This window comes from Phycodurus eques, chromosome 1, assembly GCF_024500275.1.
Source record: "Phycodurus eques isolate BA_2022a chromosome 1, UOR_Pequ_1.1, whole genome shotgun sequence".
NCBI lineage: Eukaryota > Metazoa > Chordata > Actinopteri > Syngnathiformes > Syngnathidae > Phycodurus > Phycodurus eques.
Genome location: NC_084525.1, coordinates 1,420,001 through 1,439,381, shown reverse-complemented (window position 1 = coordinate 1,439,381; position 19,381 = coordinate 1,420,001). Strand labels below are relative to the sequence as shown.

The following is a 19,381-nucleotide window of genomic DNA, read 5'->3' as shown; positions in this document are numbered from 1 at the left end:
ATGTTAGTAAGTCAGGAGATGTGTAACAATCGCATTACTGATAATACGACGACAACTTGTAAGCCCATCTCCTGCATCCTGCTGTCGAACAACAACAACTGCTCTCATGTCTTCCCTCACGATATCCATCGACCTTCTACCAATATACTCACTACTTCTCCTCTGGACGTGTCCAAACCATCCAAGTCTGCTCTCTCGAACTTTGTCTCCAAAACATCGAACCTCGGCCGTCCCTCTGATGAGCTCATTTCTAATTTCATCCAACCTGATCACTCCGAGAGCGAACCTCAACATCTTCATTTCCGCCACCTCCGGCTCTGCTTCCTCTCATCTCTTCAGTGCCACTGTCTCTAATCCGTCCATCATGGCTGGCCTCACCACTGTCTTATAAACTTTGCCCTTCATCCTAGCAGAGACTCTTCTGTCACATAACACACCTGACACCTTCCTCCACCCGTTCCAACCCGCTTGGACCCGTTTCTTCACATCCTGACCACACTCACCATTGCTATGGACGGTTGACCCCTAGTATTTCAAGTCCTCCACCCTTGCTATCTCTTCTCCCTGTAGCCTCACTCTTCCCCCACAACCCTCTCATGCATGCACATATGCATGAGAGGGGTTCGGTCTTACTTCGGCTAATCTTCATTCTTCTGATTTCCAGTGCATGCCTCCATCTTTGTCACTGTTCTTCCACCTGCTCCCTGCTTTCACTGCAGAACATCATGGTCCACGGGGATTCCAGTCTAACCTCATCTGTCAGCCTATCCATCACCACTGCAAACAGGAAGAGGCTCAGGGCTGATCCCTGATGCAGTCCCACCTCCACCTTAAATTCTTCTGTCACACCTACAGCACACCTCACCGCTGTTCTGCTGCCCTCGTACATGTCCTGTATTATTCTAACATACTTCTCTGCCACTCCAGACTTCCGCATGCAGTACCACAGTTCCTCTCTGGGTACTCTGTCATAGGCTTTCTCTAGATCCACAAAGACAATGTAGCTCCTTCTGACCTTCTCTGTACTTTTCCATCCACATCCTCAAGGCAAATAATGCATCTGTGGTACTCTTTCTAGGCATGAAACCATACTGTTGCTCGCAAATACTCACTTCTGTCCTGAGTCTAGCCTCCACTACTCTTTCCCATAACTTCATTGTGTGGCTCATCAACTTTATTCCTCTATAGTTCCCACAGCTCTGCAAATCACCCTTGTTCTTAAAAATGGGCATCAGCACACTTTTCCTCCATTCCTCGGGCATCTTCTCACGCGCTAGAATTGAACAAGCTGGTCAAAAACTCTACCACCACTTCTCCTAGATACTTCCATACCTCCACAGGAATGTCATCAGAACCAACTGCCTTTCCATTTTTCATCCTCTTTACTGCATTTCTAACTTCCCCCTTACTAATCATCTCCACTTCCTGGTCCACCACACTTGCCTCTTCTACTCTCCCATTTTCCTCTTTCATCAACTCCTCGAAGTATTCTTTCCATCTATATAGCACACTACTGGCACCAGTCAACATATTTCCATCTCTATCCTTAATCACCCTAACCTGCTGCCCATCCTTCCCATCTCTATCCCCCCGTCTGGCCAACCTGTATAGATCCTGATAATACGACGACTGTATTCTTGAAATGATGAAATAAACATTTGTTGTTAAACGCCAGTGACGTAACAGATGTGTTGTTAATACTGAGGAGATGCAGGAAACAGAAGTCACATTTATTTCAATTGTCAATTATAAAAAACTGATTTTAAAAGTTCAGGTTTGAAAAAAATCCTGTCAAAACCTTTAAAACCTCAACTAATGGATGTTAGTAAATCAGCATATTTGTACTAATTGCATTAATAAATACAATGATTTAACCACTCATTTGTTGCTTTAAAGTCCTGGTTGAAAACTAAAGGTAAACTGTGAAATACTGGTTGAGTTTTATTTTATTTACTTATTTTTCATAGAAAATTCAATTTGTACCAGAATACAACTTTTTGACCATACTGTATCGTCCTATGCCCATTTTGAGACCATCTCTCCCGCTTAGGTTAAGGCTAAATAGATGGCATAAGCAGCCTGAGAAGGTTTTTGAAGTAACTTGGAATTATATTGACTGTAATTTATGTATGTGGGGGATGGGTTGGAGACCTTGGAATTCCAGAAGCTCATGTATGAAAATCCCAGGACCTCTCTTTCACCCAAAGGGAGGGAGTCGGGGAGGGAGCGAGGGACACACGCACGCACGCGTTGTCCACCATAGCCTCAGAGAGGTACAGCCTCGTCCAAAACGTCCTGAAGGAACTCAATGGATCTCTTAGCCCGAGTCAAGCGTGTGGCTAGACCAGTGATTTCCAACCTTTATGGTTCCAAGGCACGTTTTACAATTGAAAAATCTCACGGCACACAAACAAACACAAATGTCACAAAAAGTGGATATATTACTCACTCTATGTACTTCCTGCAATCTAATAGAAGAGCATGTATTTGTTCTGTCTGTCACTATGTCTCACTGGCATAAATAGATGAAAGATACATTATTTCTTGTAAATAAATAATTTTTGGAGCAATTAAGTAAAAGTTGATAATTTCCCACGACACACCTGAAAAGCGCACACTGGTTGGGAATCACTGGGCTAGCTAGACCTTGTCATGTACGTCTGTTTATCGACAGAGAGACCACCCAGGTGGCATTGGAAAAAAGGGGTTTTCACACAGGAATATAATTAATCTTTCTGCCAGAAGTGAACCCTTCGAACCCTTCAAGTCTCTAGAAAATTAAAGGTGCTATATTTATGATTCTTTGTAAGTGAACCCTTCAGGTCTCCAGGGAATTTAAGGTACTATATTTATGACTGTTAGTAAGAACACAGAATACAAGGATGAAAAGTCATTCAGCTGTCACACCTGGAGACAGGTTGGCGACATATTGGTTAGCCATATGACCGAGAGCTATGGGTGAGTTTCAAGCGAATTGATAGATTGTAAACATTATAATGACATTTTGAGATACATACCAGTATCTTTATCAGTTTTGTATGAAGAGTACCATCACAACATGTTCATGTTTTTTTTTTTAACACTTTGTGTAAAGCATCAGCTTGATACTAATACAATCATACTGCGAGAACTAAAGAGATGTTGCGTGCATACAATATCATATGCCGATAGCAATATCACATTGTAGCAATTGATCTGAAGAAACTTGTGATCAAATGTTATAATGTCATATGACTAGAAAAAGTACAGAAATACTTTTAAAGGTAAGCAAGTATTTTTTTATAACAGTATAATTTAACCTGTAACAGTAAACAATATCGTGGCAATATTTTGATGTTAATATCATATTGTAGCGATTGATTGATGTAAAGAAACTCATGATCAAATGTTCTGAAACTCAAAATATGACTAGAAAAAGTACGGAAATACTTTTAAAAGCAAGCAAATATTTTTTATAACAGTATAATTTAACCTGCAACAGTAATTCAGATAATTTGACTGTCTTTTTCCTTTTTTCTTGTCCTGTTCAGAACGGAGGATCTGGATCTCTTTTATGCCGGAACAGTTTTACTGTGTCATATTGGAGTTTTTAAGCTGCCGCTGTGGTTTCTTAGTATTATAATTGATATTTATTGCGAATCAGAGTCGATCAGAACATAGTTTCCACAGGGGAGTGAGAAATGAAGACAAAAGACTAATTGCACTAATTGTAAACAAGATGAGAAAGGTAAATCATTACATATCTAGAACAATGAAACATTAGATATGAGTGTTGTATGGGGCAGTAGTGCTACACCCTGTGACGGACGGAAGGACAGGACAAGGACAAGAGAGGAAGCATGCAGGACAAGGGTCGCGGACTGTACAACTGAAGTGACTATGTAAATTATAAACGTCGATAGGACGAGAGTGTCAGTGAGACCATCTCATGCTAAATCAATATGTTTTGGTGTTCATATTAAAGATATGTTGCGCAGTTGCTGTTACATACTGAAGAAATAAAGGCATAAATAATGGGTTTTACTACTTGGCAGTCAGCTACTGAAATTGATACCAGGAACAGCATGATGTTTGGAGTGGGCATTTTAAATTGAAAAAAAATAATGACTTTCGTTGTGTATACTGCAATGCGGTCTATACCTTCAATGTAATTGGTGTGAAAGAAACAGAGCAAGTGAGCTAGTTATTTCTTCAGTGTGGAAAAAGCTTTGCATTTCCACATTCTAGAATTAATATGGAAAATTAATAATCAATTATTTATCAGTAATTTTCTTGATCAATTGCATACTTCCACTGAAACACTTGAGCACATCAATTAATAACCCCATCCATCAATCCATTTTCTACACCGCTTATCCTCACTCGTGTCGCGCGTATGCTGGAGCCTACCCCAGCTAACAAATAAATCTAATTAAATCCTCAAGAGCAGTGTTTCCCAACCATTGAGCCCCGGCACCCATTTTATGTTAGAAAAATGTCATGGTACACCCACAAACAAAAATGGCACAAAAAGTGTATACACTGAAATAAGAATGATTGCGTCTTAATTGGCTTTTTTGTGAAATCCGGCACGTTTAATTTAACAAAGATGATACTGTATACTGTATTCTCAGGAAGCTATGAGTTTTTCTGTTGCATGAATGAAAAGGTGGATGCACAGGTTTATTGTAACTTATGCCATCAATTGGAAAAGTATTTAATTGTTCTGCCTGTTACTATACATCACTGGTATAGATAGATCAAGATGTATTTGTAATTGATAATATTTTCAAAGAAATTATGTTAAATTGGACAATTTCCCCAGCACCCCTGAGAATCTTCTCTCAGCACATTAGTGAGCCACAGCACACCGGTTGGGAATGACCGGTGAAGAGTACCTCACTAATGTGGAACAAGAACATCATTCAAGACTTAATTAAATTACAGTCATTTGAGTGTGAGCATTTCAGGTTCAATTAACATTTGTTGCCTGCCCTTACCAGAAGTGGTGTCTGGATCCTCTTTAGTGCGAATCTTGTGGTCTTTGGTTATTTTGACCCTCTGGTGAGCCTCCACACAGGTCTTACACAGCCATTCTCCACACTCCACGCAAAATCCTATGGTTCCTGCATTGTCCTCACAACTTGTGCACACCTTGAGAACATAAGGTAACATTTAGTAAGTTACCAAAATGCTTAATAATGCAGTGAATATGACTGGCAAGCCACTGGTTAAGACACAAGCCACAGTGGGTTTCATCAAATAAATTTGCACATAACAGTTTAGCGTACATAACGTACAATATAGCTAACGCACACACTCATAATATGCAACCATATCGAATTGGTTCGGCCAAGAATATGGAACAAGAACAAGTAAAAAGCAACATTTAGGTTGATTTTCTACAACCTGTAGTTTCTACAACATGTAGTTAAAAAGAACACTACAAGGACCATCATGCTTTGCACCGCCTACAACATCGAGACTGTCAGTGAGGCGCACTACCTAATGCTTTAGCCAGCTGCTTTAGCCAGCAAAGTGCCCGTCTGCATGGGTGACTTTCATGTCACTCAAGCGGAGCACAGCAGCCTTTTTAAAGGCATGTGCTTGTGTTGTGTGTGGATGGCACCCCGAGTGGACAAAAACCTCCACCTCTCTAAAGTATCACATATTGTAAGTATTCACATATTGCATAATATATTAAACTAAAATGTATATAAATATGCAGTAAATAATTGCTAATTACTTTGCAGATTTTGTCTATTGCGGGTTTTTTCTGGAATATAACCCCCGCGATAAACGACGGAGTACTGTAATATCAGGGCTTCCCACATATACAATTATTTGTGGCGAGCCGCCACAAATGAATTTTGGCCAAAACAAATAGATTTTGCTGCTATCTGTTCGTCCTCGCTCTGTGACTGCATTGTCATTACACGCCTGTACAATAGGTGGCAGTATGCATTGCCTCCACCAAAACGTGCAGCTTGGTCTGCCAGAGAAGAAAGGATTCAAGACGAAGCAGGCTATGGGGGGATCTACATGTTTGAACAGCACAAATGTATCATGTTATATTAAGCTGTTTCTCTGTTAATGTACAGGAAGTCCTCGATTTACGAACAAGTTCCGTTCCTAAGCTGGCGACGTATCACAAATTTCCACGTAAGTCGGATTTCACCGTTAAAGTCGAAATTCACGGCGAAATACTTCTGTTACGCTTATTGTCCCACGTGATTGTGACAGCAAGGTCAGTGTGGGTGGGCATGTGCGTCGATGTGCGAGTGAGACGGGACTGTGGAGGAGGAAGGGGTGCGCGCGTGTACAGTAGCAAGTGTAGTGACGGCGACCGGGGAAGAGTAGCGATTAGCGGAGGACCCGTTGACGTTGAGTGTGCAGAGGAGCTAATAAAGCCCTTCAAGCAGCAAATCGGTGATTCGTGCCTTTATTGTTGCCGCCACCCAGCTCAGCTGTGCAACGAGAGAAGGGAGTTAACCCCGAGGAGGACAACCTCGGCACTGGAGAAGGCGTCTCCCGACCACGATCAGGTGACCGTAGCGGGAAAGGTTAACACTTCGTATAAAGAAACTAAAATACATTCAAATAAAAAAAATGAGATGCTGTACTTACCATTACTGCTAAGAATGTGAAAAAAGGAGGGCGAAAAAGGCAAATTACTCCCGCCGCACAAACACAGACAAGCACGATGCACTAGCTAAGCAGAAACACTATGGTGCTGGGGACAAAACGGCGGACGAGGCACGGGCGTCGTAAAGTCGAAACGTCGTAGGTCGAGTGCGTCGTAATTCGAGTACTTCCTGTAGTTGGAAGGTAAATGCGCATAGGTGACACTACAACAATTCTCGTATTGCATGGAGCGGTTCTTTCAGTTGATGTGAATGTTCACTCGTCTCATTTACACAGATGAATACTGAAAAATATTTCAAGCGAATCACAAAAAAGCCTTGTTCTGAAAATGCATCACAGTCTGGACACAGGAGGTATACACATAGAGGTTTGGACATTTAAGAAAAGCGAAAGACTGAACAGACATCTACTACTGTGAAAATGTATTTGCTTCCCACCAGGCTTTGAGACGACCACAGCTAGACAGGACAACTACACCCAGCCCCACAGCACTGCCAGAGTGTGGGAGGTGGACACGCCCGTAGATAGAGAGGGGCTAAACTCCGCAGCAGGCTCCAAGACCAGCAGGGAACCGCACATTCCTCTGAGCGAGAAGGAAAGGTGACTTCTGCTAGACGTGAAGGCCTGAGGGAAAAGGAGGAAGCAAGCCCAAAGAGCGACAGAAGTTGCCCCTGAGCCTCCACCCGGAGACCGGAACAGGAAACCCAAATGGACAGCAGCTAGCACAACCTCAGCACTCGTGGTACATGAGCAGATCCACCACCGGGGAACACATGGAGGCCAACCCTCCGCTATTCGATCAGAAACCAGCGTTTTTGATGAAGCCAACCCATGTTTTATTGCAGATTGCTAAAGAACAGAAAAATATAGCTTTTTCAAACTTCTTTCCTGGTCAAAGAAGAGAATCTACTCTACTTTTACATTATTGTGTGGGTCTTGAAAAATGCTCCAAAACGGCTGGGAATAAGGGGAACTCTGCTTTTAAAATGACAGGCAGTGAATGAGTTAATGAAGCAGTGTGGTACATGACATCGGCAAATACCCCAACCCTACGTGGACAATTTAACATTATTTGAGCTAGTAAAATTGCATTACACTTTCACTCCACAGTCACATCTTAGTGGTGGTAAGCTTCTTGTGTAGCCACAGTTGCTCTGGGGCAGTCTGATGGAATAATGGGTGCCCTTCTGCGCCTACGGCCCCTCCAACCACCACCAAACATCCAAACACATTCATGGGCAATGTGGGTTAAGTGTCTTGCCCAGGGACCCAACCACGACATGGCAACCTCCGACCTTCTGCTTGCAGGGCGTACAGTTACCCTCTTTGCCACGCCGCCCACTAATGCTAATACGAGCTAACACTGCAGCTTTGCTTGCCTTTTGGCTTTGACATGATTACGCTTCGGCTGTTGCATGAAAGAGGTTATTTCGCTATGGAACTCAGCCAGCCTATTTGCCATTGGCTGAGGCACACGGTGTGCGGGTGGTTATTATGTTAATTAGCCCTACTGTTTTTTAACAGTAACATTTTCAGATATAGGCAGATAACAAAAGAGTTGGTTATTTAATTTCACACTTGGTGGGCAGACAGTAACTATTTTTATACATAAAGTCAATTTCCCATCGTATTTCACCAAGGACGAGCCTTTTCTTAACTTACCTGTGCAGCTTTTTCATCCGAGGTGATGGTCGCCTCTGAGGTATCTTTAACGAAGTAGTTGTCAACAATATCATTCTGTTTGTAGTCCTGGTGGCACACCGAGCATCGCATAACATTTACTGTGGACAGAAGAGAGAGAATAAAACAATGTGATTCAAGCCAATTGCGGTTAATTAGTCTCATAGCAAAATTTCTTTAAGGAACATTTAGAAAAATGGCAAACAATCACCATTACTTCACAGTTTACAAAGCCAGACAATAGGAATTCTGATAAACATTCTAAATAAGAAACCGAGCTCAGTATTCATCTTTTTTCCTAATTTCCTTGAAATAAATTATTCTGTGGAGCTCTCACAGCCTTCCCATGTAAGTTTATTGAGTTAGCGTTTCTCTCATGAGGTTTCAATATTGCTAGGCTCGGATAGCGTTACAAGATAATTAAATCTACCATTTTAAATTACTTTAGTTGAGCTCGTTAATTCAATTAATAAATGCGCAAATTACACCGGCATGCCAGTAATTCCATGAGCATGGTAGGACCGCCACTTATTTTACACATTAAACCTCACGTGACTTTTGAAAGTAAAAACCAATAAACAAGTCCTTGACAAGCCATCTTAGCCAACAACTCGTGTGAGGTGGTTTGAGCCGGCCAGATCTGGTTTGAGCAGCCCACAGCCAGTTTGTGGAAGCGCCATCTGCTCGGGTCCCTGAATGATTGAGTGCTAAGTGAGCGCATGCAGGCACGCGCGCATACACACACACACACACACACACACAAACAGACACACAGCTGCTCCAAATTGGACAGGACCATAAAACCCCCGCTGCCCACTGAAAAAACACCTTCACGTCATTAAAACCTTAACCAGGATTAATGCAGAATTAACAACAATTTTAGATAAATTTACATGTTAGCGCAGCAGATACGAGAACAAGAATTTTGTTTAAAGATAGATCGTTGTGGTCTATTCAATGCTTTGCACTTTTTAAAATGATGTGATTCTTAAATGTTCTCCCGCATACATCGTGTTGTGTAGTGTTGCTAAAAAAAAAAAAACCCAATGAAAACATGTTTTACACCACTATGATTGTAACAATGTACAATGTATTTCAGTTGGCCATAACGACTGTCCATGAAAATAGATACTCTCTCTTTAGACAATCCCTCCTCCATTGAATCCGGTATATGTGTGACCTACTTCCGCATTCGGCAAAATAGGTCGAAACACTTCCTCCCGGCTTGGGTGAATGGTAAAGGGGACCGTGACAAAGCACTCCTAGGAACTTTAAATGTCTACAATCTATTTTTACATTTTTTAAGCTATTTATTCATTTTATTTTTAATCTGATGCTTGGGCCTTGTTCGTGTTTACATACATCCTAAAGATTTGTGTAAATAAAGATTATAACTATAAAGATTTTTTTTTTGTAGCAAGTTCAGCTACAAACAAACATCAAATCGTTGTTTTGCTAGTTATTGCGGAATACAGGAAGCCCGCTAACCTGTTTTCAGGGTTTGGTCAAGTGACGTTCCGCATTCAGCGGCTTAAGCGCCTTTCAAACTGCCCGTGAAAGCAAGCTTTTCACAGCTTTTTTCCCCCCAAGCCGTAAGTTACTAATATGTAATCGGGTGTGGAATTGACATAGAGATTGTCTGGCTTCCGACTTAGGATCAAAGCTGGGACAGAGAGAGGATGCTGCCTGTATGTAGGTGGACAGCAAGAACCCACAGCCAAAGTTGAACATCTGAGAGTTACTAGGGTGACCATTAACTTTTTACCATGTTTTCTTTTTGGTGCAGAGGTTGATGGTTTTATAACACAAGCCAGAAAGTTGACACGAGTATATAATATCCATTCCCACGTCTAAACAGACACTGGCAAACAATACACAATTCACTGAAATTCTCTTCAATTTGCACTAGACACTGGCTCGCATCTTCCCTGTGTTACATCCAACTTGTGATAAATGCCATGTTAGATGATCACACCCCTATGTTTTGGGCCCGTCCCGCCATGTCCCAGTTTTGGAGCTTAGTGTTCCTTTCACTTTTGGCTGTTACCTCTCTCCAAATTAGTCCCTCACCCATAGTGGCTTTATTTGATGCGATACCGCTAAACCATTAACTGCCGTCCTATATTGCTGACTTGGTGGCCTTTCTCAGCTTGTTTGCAACAAGGGATAGCCTAATGCGCTGGAAAAATCCCTGCCGCCCCGCTCGCTCAATTTGGGTAAGGGATGCGTTGTTTTTTTTTTTATGAAGTTAGAAAAGATTAGGTAATGCCTCCGGGATTCCGATACAAGGTTTACCAAAATATGGCATGCATTTCAGGAACATGTTGGTGCCATTCAACTACTGACCCATTAATACAAAAGGGATCTCGTTTCATGTGCGTCCCGCGTCTGAGACGCACAAAAATTAGCAGGGTCGCATAAAGTACCATCAATCTGCATCTTCTTAAGTAGAGCTATGGCTTAGTACTCTGCCGTGTTGCTGAAAGTCCGGCTTATGAATTATTTTTTTGACGACTGAGGAGTCTAGAGTGGGACGTATTTGGTCGCATATGTACCCTATCTGAAAGGTGAAGCAAAACAAAATAAAACAAAAAACAGGCTGCGTACAGGTGCCCAGTCATTTGAGGAAGAAAAAAAAAAACATTTCCTCGACTTGAAAGCAGACACATGATGGGTTTCATTATTGTGGTCTCTAAACCAACCAGAGAGCTAGTGAAGAGAACAACTTCTTGTGGCTTGTCATAACAGTTTTTGGGAACATTTGTCCGAAAAAAAATTGCTATCGTGAAAGGCCTAAACACAATATACCAAGAGAGAGCAAGAGCAATGGATAACCCAAAAACATTGCACAAACTAAACTAACCCAGTCTAGAAAAACATTTTGTCTAACAATTTGAAGAAAAATGCAAGATGATAGGACAGGGCGATATGGCCTAATAATAAAATCACAAAAAGTATGAACTGTACCTGAAGAAGAGTAGACTCAAGGGAGTGACCCCCACAAAATTCTAATTTTAATTCAAATTCTATTTTTTTTGCATTTTCCCCACTGTAGCGATTAAGATAAAAAAAAAATACAAATCCACCAAAGACAACCTAAGTAAACAAAGAACGCCATTTTTAAATGGTGATTTTATTTATTAAGGCAGTTCGCATTTAAAGAGCAGCTCTGTAAGATGAGTCTGACATCCTGCAAAAATGTTTAAGCAGAAACTCTCCAAAACACAATTTCATTGGGTTTAAGATTTGCAAAGATGCTATTAAAAAAGGGGTCCTTGACTGAAATGGCTTTTGATTTCAGTAAATGTGAGGTCCGCTGTTAAATAAATTGTACAAAGTTTATCATTTATTTGCTGGCTTGCATTGGTATTGTGGACGATTTTGATGGTTGCTTGCTGACCGTGGGGGAGAGTAAGATGTCTCGCCTTCAAGAAATCGACTCAGCAGGAATCATCAGAAAAGGGCACCTTGACCAAGGACACATAGCCAGGTGTTAATCTCATATCTTCACCTTGAAACCCTCCCCTTAGTATGTTATGTCTTGTAACTTAGATACCTCCCTATTTTAAAAAAGTACAGGAGCAACGGGGGAGATTGTTTAGAGCGTGATAGGAGAATGTAACTGAACAATCTCCCACAAAAGAAACCAGCGTCTTCATTCCTTTGTGTCTATTTTTATAGGTGTTGGGCGACATAGATTCAACATCCGCCTAATGCTGAAAATTCTAATTACCGTATTTTCACGACCATAGGGCGCACTTAAAAGTCTTACATTTTCTCCAAAATGGGCGGGGCACCTTATAATGCGGCAAGCCTTGTGTGCACAGAGTTCCAAAATCTGTAAATGTTGTGTGACTTTGATGAGCGCTCCGCTTGACTGACTGGGAGCATTTCCTGCCGACACGCTGCTCATATAGAGGAAAGGCAGACGTGACTGAGGACAGCATGCGGACGTTAAGGGGGGAAGTGTGCGCGTGACAGAGGACGCTAAAGGCACGCCCCCAGTAGGTATATAGTTCCGGTATGTGCATCGGTTTGGCTAAGGACCCCTGAAAATGGCACCTACGAAGAGACACGCTTACGAAGCACAGTTTAAACTGAAAGCTATCAGTTACGCGGAGGAACATGGGAATCGAGCAGCCGCGAGAGAATTCAAGATCAACGAAACCGTGCTTCGCAAGTGAAAGAAGCAGGAAAACGAGCTTCGCCAAGTCAAGAAGACGAAGCTGAGTTTCCACGGAAACAAGGCGAGGTGGCCCGAGTTGGAAGACCAACTCAAGTGATGGATTAATGGGCAAAGAAAAGCCGGGAGAACCGTCTCTACAGTCACCATTCCTCTAGTGCAATAACTCAGCTTGCCATCATTCCGGGAGGCTTGACGAAGGAACTCCAACCGCTGGACATCGGTGTAAACAGGCGGTGTAAACAGGGCGTTCAAAGTGAAGTTGCGAGCGGCGTGGGAGCGATGGATGATAGATGGCGAACACAGCTTTACTAAGACGAGGAGGCAGCGCCAGGCGAGTTACGCCACAATTTGTGAATGGATTGTGGATGCTTGGGCTAGCGTGTCTGCTTGCACTGTTGTTCGAGCTTTCATAAAAGCCGGCATCATTTCTGAGGAGCCCCACGGCATCGAGACGGACTTTGACGAAAGGGAACCTGGCGTGTTTGTTGGAGAACTTGCCCAGCTGTTCATTTCAGATACAGAAGATGAGGACTTTGATGATTTGTGGATGAGGATTGATCACCAAGATGGCGCCTACCAGTGTGGTCGCCTCGGTAACGCGCTCTCTAGTATTGTCTTTGTTTTTGTGTTTTTCGTCCGTCTTTGGGGACCTTACACGACTCACTTACACAAGGGGAGACCTGCTAACCATCAAGGAGGCTACTCCGGACTTTCTGTCACCGACTTTCGAATATCCGCTCAGTTTTTTCCCCGAGTTACTCACCGGAGCGGCATCCGCGGTTTTCGGTGCTTGGAGACGGAAGCGGCGCCACAGAGGGAAGCGAGCCGGCATTCAGGTGAAACTCCGCAAGAGAGGACACAGGTTGGCGTTCCCGTCGATCCACCTCGCGAATGTACGCTCCCTACCCAACAAAATGGACGAGCATCATCTTCTGTTAAAGACCAGTAAAGACTTCGGAACGTTCCGCGGTCATGTGCTTCACGGAGACCTGGCTTTGCGACGCTGTACCCGATGGCGCCGTCGCGCTTCCCGGCTTCAACATTCATCGAGCGGACCGCGACATGGAATCATCGGGGAAAACGAAGGGCGGCGGGATATGCCTCCATATCAACGAAAAATGGTGTACGGACGTCACGGTGCTCAGCACACACTGCAGCCCGCATTTGGAGTCGCTATTCTTAAACTGTAAACCATTCTACTCGCCACGTGAGTTTGCATCGTTCATACTGGTTGGAGTCTATATTACGCCTCAAGCTAACGCGAACGCCGCATTGCTAACGCTCGCCGAACAAGTCAACGAAATTGAAAAGAAACACCCGGACTCACCCCTCATTATTCTCGGGGACTTTAACAAAGCTAAACTCAACCACGAACTCCCTAAATACAAGCAGCACATCGACTTTCCTACCAGGGAAAATAATACTTTAGACCACTGCTACACTACGGTAAAAAACGCATACCGTGCTATACCTCGTGCAGCCCTGGGCTCGTCCGATCACTGCTTAATTCACTTAATACCGACGGACAGGCAAGAACTTAAATGTGCGAAGCCTACAGTGAAAACAGTCAAAAAGTGGACCAATGAAGCCAAGATGGAACTTCAAAGCTGTTTAGATGGCACAGACTGGAGTGTCTTTGAAAATTCAGCTGGCAGCCTGGATGAATATACGGACACCGTCACATCCTATATCAGTTTCTGTGAAGAGGTTTGTGTACCAACAAAATCATTTCGCACATTCAACAACAACAAGCCGTGGTTCACTGCTCAACTTAAGCAGCTTCGCCAAGCTAAGGAGGACGCATATCAGAGCGGGGACAGGGCCCTGTATAATCGAGCTAGAAACCAGCTGACTAAAGAAATTAACATTGCAAAGAGGATCTATGCAGCAAAGTTGGAAAAACAGTTTAGCGCAAATGACTCGAAATCAGTCTGGCATGCATTCCAATCGCTGACTAATTACAAGCGACGATCCCCCCAAGCTGAGAACAATAGCACACTAGCCAACGACTTGAATACCTCCTACTGCAGATTTGAAAAGGATAGTTTCACACCACACACCCACCCAGCCGCACCCGCGACCACAACCACACCTCTGACTTCTGCGTTAACCATCCATGAACAGGATGTGAGACGCATCTTCAAACAACACAAGATTAACAAAGCGGCAGGCCCGGACCATGTGTCCCCATCCTGCCTCAAAGTCTGCGCGGACCAGCTCGCTCCAGTCTTCACTCAGATCTTCAACAGATCTTTGGAAATGTGCGAAGTTCCATCCTGTTTCAAACGGTCCACCATCATTCCAGTCCCCAAGAAACCTGCAATCTCTGGTCTGAATCACTACAGGCCTGTCGCTTTGACATCTGTGGTCATGAAGTCCTTTGAACGTCTCGTGCTGGACCACCTCAAGAGCGTCACAGGTCCCCTGCCGGACCCCCTGCAGTTTGCCTACCGAGCGAACAGGTCTGCGGATGATGCAGTCAACATGGGACTGCACTTCATCCTAGAACACCTCGACAGTGCAGGGACCTACACGAGGATCCTGTTCATGGACTTCAGCTCAGCGTTCGACACCATCATCCCTGAACTCCTTTAAACCAAGCTTCTCCAGCTCAGCGTCTCACCTGCCATCTGCCAGTGGATTTACAGCTTTCTGACGGGCAGGACACAGCAGGTCAGGCTGGGGGAGGCCACCTCATCCACATGTAGCATCAGCACCGGGACGCCCCAAGGTCGTGTCCTCTCTCCGCTGCTCTTCTCTCTCTACACGAACGACCGCACCTCAGCGAACCAGACTGTCAAACTCCTGAAGTTTGCAGATGACACCGCCGTCATCGGCCTCATCGAGGACGGCGACGAGTCCGCATATCGACGGGGAGCGGAGCGGCCGGAGCCGCGGCGCGGCCGACGCGACCCGGAGCCGAACGCGCTCGAGACTGTAGAGATGATCGTGGACTTCAGGAGGCGTCCTTCGCCACGGCTGCCCCTCACGTTGTCCGGCCGCCTCGTGTCAACCGTCGAGACCTTCGAGTTCCTGGGAATTACAATCTCTCGGGACCTGAAGTGGGCGACCGACATCAACTCCGTCCTCAAGAAGGCCCAGCGGAGGATGTACTTCCTGCGGCTTCTGAGAAAGCACGGCCTGCCACCGGAGCTGCTGAGACAGTTCTACACAGCGGTCATCGAATCGGTCCTGTGTTCTTCCATCAGTCTGTTTTGGCGCTGCTACAAAAAAGGACAAACTCCGACTGCGACGGAGAATCAAAACTGCTGAAAGGATTGTCGGTACCCCCCTACCCGCCATTGAGGACTTGCACGCTGCCAGAACTAAGACAAGGGCGTGCAAAATCCTCTCTGACCCTCCGCACCCCGGTCATCAGCTCTTCCGGCTCCTTCCCTCAGGTTGGCGCTACCGATCAATGCAAACTAGAACTAGTGGACATTCCAACAGCTTCTTCCGTCTTGCGATCAACTTCTTAAACACCTAACCTATAATTCCATTACAATAAGCTGGCAATTTTTTGATTTGAGTTAGTTGTCACATTCCTGTTGGGCCAATTATGTATGACTCGTGCACTCACTGTAGTTGTCTCGCCACGCTGCACTATTTGCATATACCGGCCACTCGTGCCAGAGTAGCATCTGCTCCATTTGCACATGGATTGAGGAGTATCTGTAACATTTGCACAACCGACATTGTCCCAGATGATCGCACGACTCGTCACTTTAAACCGCATCCACTCCTTGAAGTCTCGGCGCCCTTTGCACAATGGTCATTGCGCCGGACCATTGCAATATTAGTCATTCGAACTGCTCTAAGTGCTAGAGGACTCTGCATCTTTTTGCACAATTGTTTTTTGTCAATGTCTTTATGTCTCCAAAGTGTTCTGTAAATTGACTGTCTGTTGTACTAGAGCGGCTCCAACTACCGGAGACAAATTCCTTTTGTGTTTTGGACATACTTGGCAAATAAAGATGATTCTGATTCTGATCAAAAAATAACGTGAATACATTGTTAAATACGTCAATAAAGTACAACCGAACTCAGTTTTGCTCCCGCTGCCTTTTTAAAAACATTGTTTTAGCATGCATGCATGTTACCGTATGTTTTAAGCTAGCGTATGTTTTACCATGACTGCGCCCAATAATACAGTGCGCCTTGTGTATGTGTTAAATACAGAAATGAGCCCCATAATTGACACTGCGCATTTTAATACGGTGCGCCTTATGGTTGTGAAAATACGGTACTATTTTCTTTTCTTTACAAGCTAAAAATATTTTGAAACTATGTTGGGTGTAATAATTTGAAACAGTACATTTTGAGTTAATTTGATTTATTTGGCGATAGCACAGAAAAGAGCATAATAGCACTTCCCAACATACCGTCAACTATCATCAGCAAGGATTAAAACAAAAAGTCCAAGGGCTTTTTTCCCATTGTGGTCTTTAGCACATAACACCATACAACATAAAACAAAGACAAAAGTGCATAAGGGCTGTAACAATTCTGTATCAAAACGGAAAAACAGAGTTTTCAAATTCACGAACCTTTGTTGTCTTTGAAATGGCAGAAATGCGACACGACCCTTTCACTCCCAGGCTGTCTTCCTAGATCCCACATACAGCCATATGTGCTCACAGTGCTACCAACCAATATTATTTTTTAAAGTTCATTTAAAAAAAACGTAAGTCTCCAACTGCGTGTTATGGGACTACTTTTTCCGGTGAACAAAATGTGCAAACCTGTGGCTACTGGCTAGGCTACTAATGCTAGTTCAACTACGCAAGGAAAGCGAAAGAGAGGAAGAAACAGTTTTAGTAAAGGAAACTAAAGGCTGAATCAATTGCAATCACATTTTAATCGCGGCGAGTTGGTGAAGAGCAAACCCTGTCCTCCAAACATGCTTTATGGACGAGAGCCACATGTGTGGCAAAAATACTGGAAGCGGCTGTGGCAGATTGGTCAATCAGAGCAGAAAATCAGCGAGTCACATGCCCTCATTCGTTAGTGCCCACGGACAATTCTAAAAACATTGCTAATGCTGTGGAAGTGGTGCTGGCTGTACAGAGAGCGCTGGGCGGGCAGCAGGTGTGGCGACTCCTGGGCAGAGTGACACAGCAAGAGATTTTTCTTTGTTGTTAATTTCTCATTTGCAACACATATAGGGAGATTTTTTTGGGGGGGGGGGGGGGGGGGGGGCGACACCACGTGATTGTACCTGCCTAAAATGAAACGTTACTACGGTTGGGCATTGAGAATGGAGAACCAATTGGAACCAGGAGCAACATTCCGTTCTCCCGGAATCGTTCAAAATTAAAAAGTTCAGTTCCCAGTTTCGATGCCTACAGTGCTTTTTCTTGACTGTGACATGTAATCAGACTAAACTTTTCCAGTTTTGGATCAATTAGGATGACCAAAATTATTTCTATTTGCAAAATGCCAGAATTATTAGAGGATTTTTTTAGACAACTATGCCATTTATTTTTCTTTAGATTTTGTTTTTCCAATTTCTATTAATTTAATATATTATTATTTTACTCGTCACCAATTTATTTTCTGGTTGTTCTTTCAAGTTATAATTAAAGCTGAGTTTTGGTAGTTGAATAAATACAAAGTTTTGAAATAAACGAATAATCATGTTTATTAATCATGATTTCACTATCAATCAAAATAATTGATTATTATTTCTTTCAGAATTGCCCAGCCCAAGTGTAGCATCCCCATCTTCCTTCATACTGCGCAGGTGGACAAGAGCTGCAAAGCAAACCCAAACAAACATGTCAGATCTTATAGCCAATAGCACTCATCATAAATAAATTGAAAAATTGACAGCTAATCTATATGATCGGTATCGGAAGTGATAGGCAGACCTCACTCATGGATTATCGATACAGGAATCGGCCCTGATCGGAGCACCCCTAATTATACATAGTGTGCACAACATCGAGACACAAGATAAAGCATTATTGGAATGTCTGAGCTAAGTAAATATTTTTTTAAATGTGTAATTGATTTATTCTTTTAAGAAATGCTATGTGCAATTGCAATGCCTTGATTTTAATGAGGTTAGTACAGAGTCACTACTATGAATCCGATTGTACTCATAATTTCTTAAAAGGGCTTTAAATAGTATAAAGACGCTTAACACAAAATAATTACTAAAACAACCGATTATATCATTAATATACGGCGCCAGTACAGGTTCTAACCGGGCCACCACTCAAAAAGGCTTAACGTCGGACCCTGCATATCGAATCATGACCTTTGTGTATCGTTACAGCTCTCTACTGTATCATCAAAAGTTAAAATTAAGATTTTGAAAAAAAATACTGTCATCATTGGGAGGTATGTTAAACAGTATTTGAATTATAATCTAAGGGTTGACGACTTGGAAATTATGGGTTGACGACTTGAAAACTACTTGAGAAATATTTTTTGTATAATAATTGGAACGCAGTGTAGTTAGTTGTGGTAAACAGCTCCTTTTATGGACTCTGTTTACTCAGCGTCAGAAGCCACTTATGCACTACTTCCCAGTAAATTGGTGCATCAGAGGCAAAACAGTAAAGCCCTGATTTTGTCACCTTATTACTGATACAGGTTGCTTCATTATGATAATTAAATCAATGGAGGCTTTGCCCCCATAAGCTTGGCAGAAATGCCGTTTGGCTCTGCCGACAATATGGTTGAATTGATGGGATGTCCCTAATTTATACACAGCCTACAGTCACGGTTGGATAATGACATAGTCACGCACTATAAATCAAAAATAAATGTCAGGGTTAAATTCGGTACACGTTCAACTCGTGGTAACAAGCACACATCAACGACAAAAATTCACATGTCAATAATTCAAATTTGCATGTCACAATGAAATGTAGGACCCGTGTG

At 43.2% G+C, this 19,381-nt stretch overlaps 1 protein-coding gene across 8 annotated transcripts in view; it reads right to left on the bottom strand.

Annotated features, from left to right (window-relative positions):
- trim33 (tripartite motif containing 33) overlaps positions 1–19,381 on the bottom strand; it is a 70,554-nt gene that overhangs the window by 37,672 nt on the left and 13,501 nt on the right. For 7 of the 8 annotated variants that reach the window (XR_009768253.1, XR_009768255.1, XR_009768254.1 and 4 more), the window contains exons 2-3: positions 8,287–8,405; positions 4,980–5,133 (exon numbers count right to left, since the gene is read on the bottom strand). Coding sequence is in view for 3 of the 8 variants with exons in the window: in XM_061671548.1 (XP_061527532.1) it covers positions 4,980–5,133; positions 8,287–8,405 (273 nt within the window). In the remaining 5 variants the exon portion in view is untranslated. Of the gene's footprint in view, positions 1–4,979; positions 5,134–8,286; positions 8,406–13,253; positions 13,393–19,381 lie in introns of all 8 variants that reach the window. The other variant, XR_009768259.1, reaches the window with a different exon arrangement.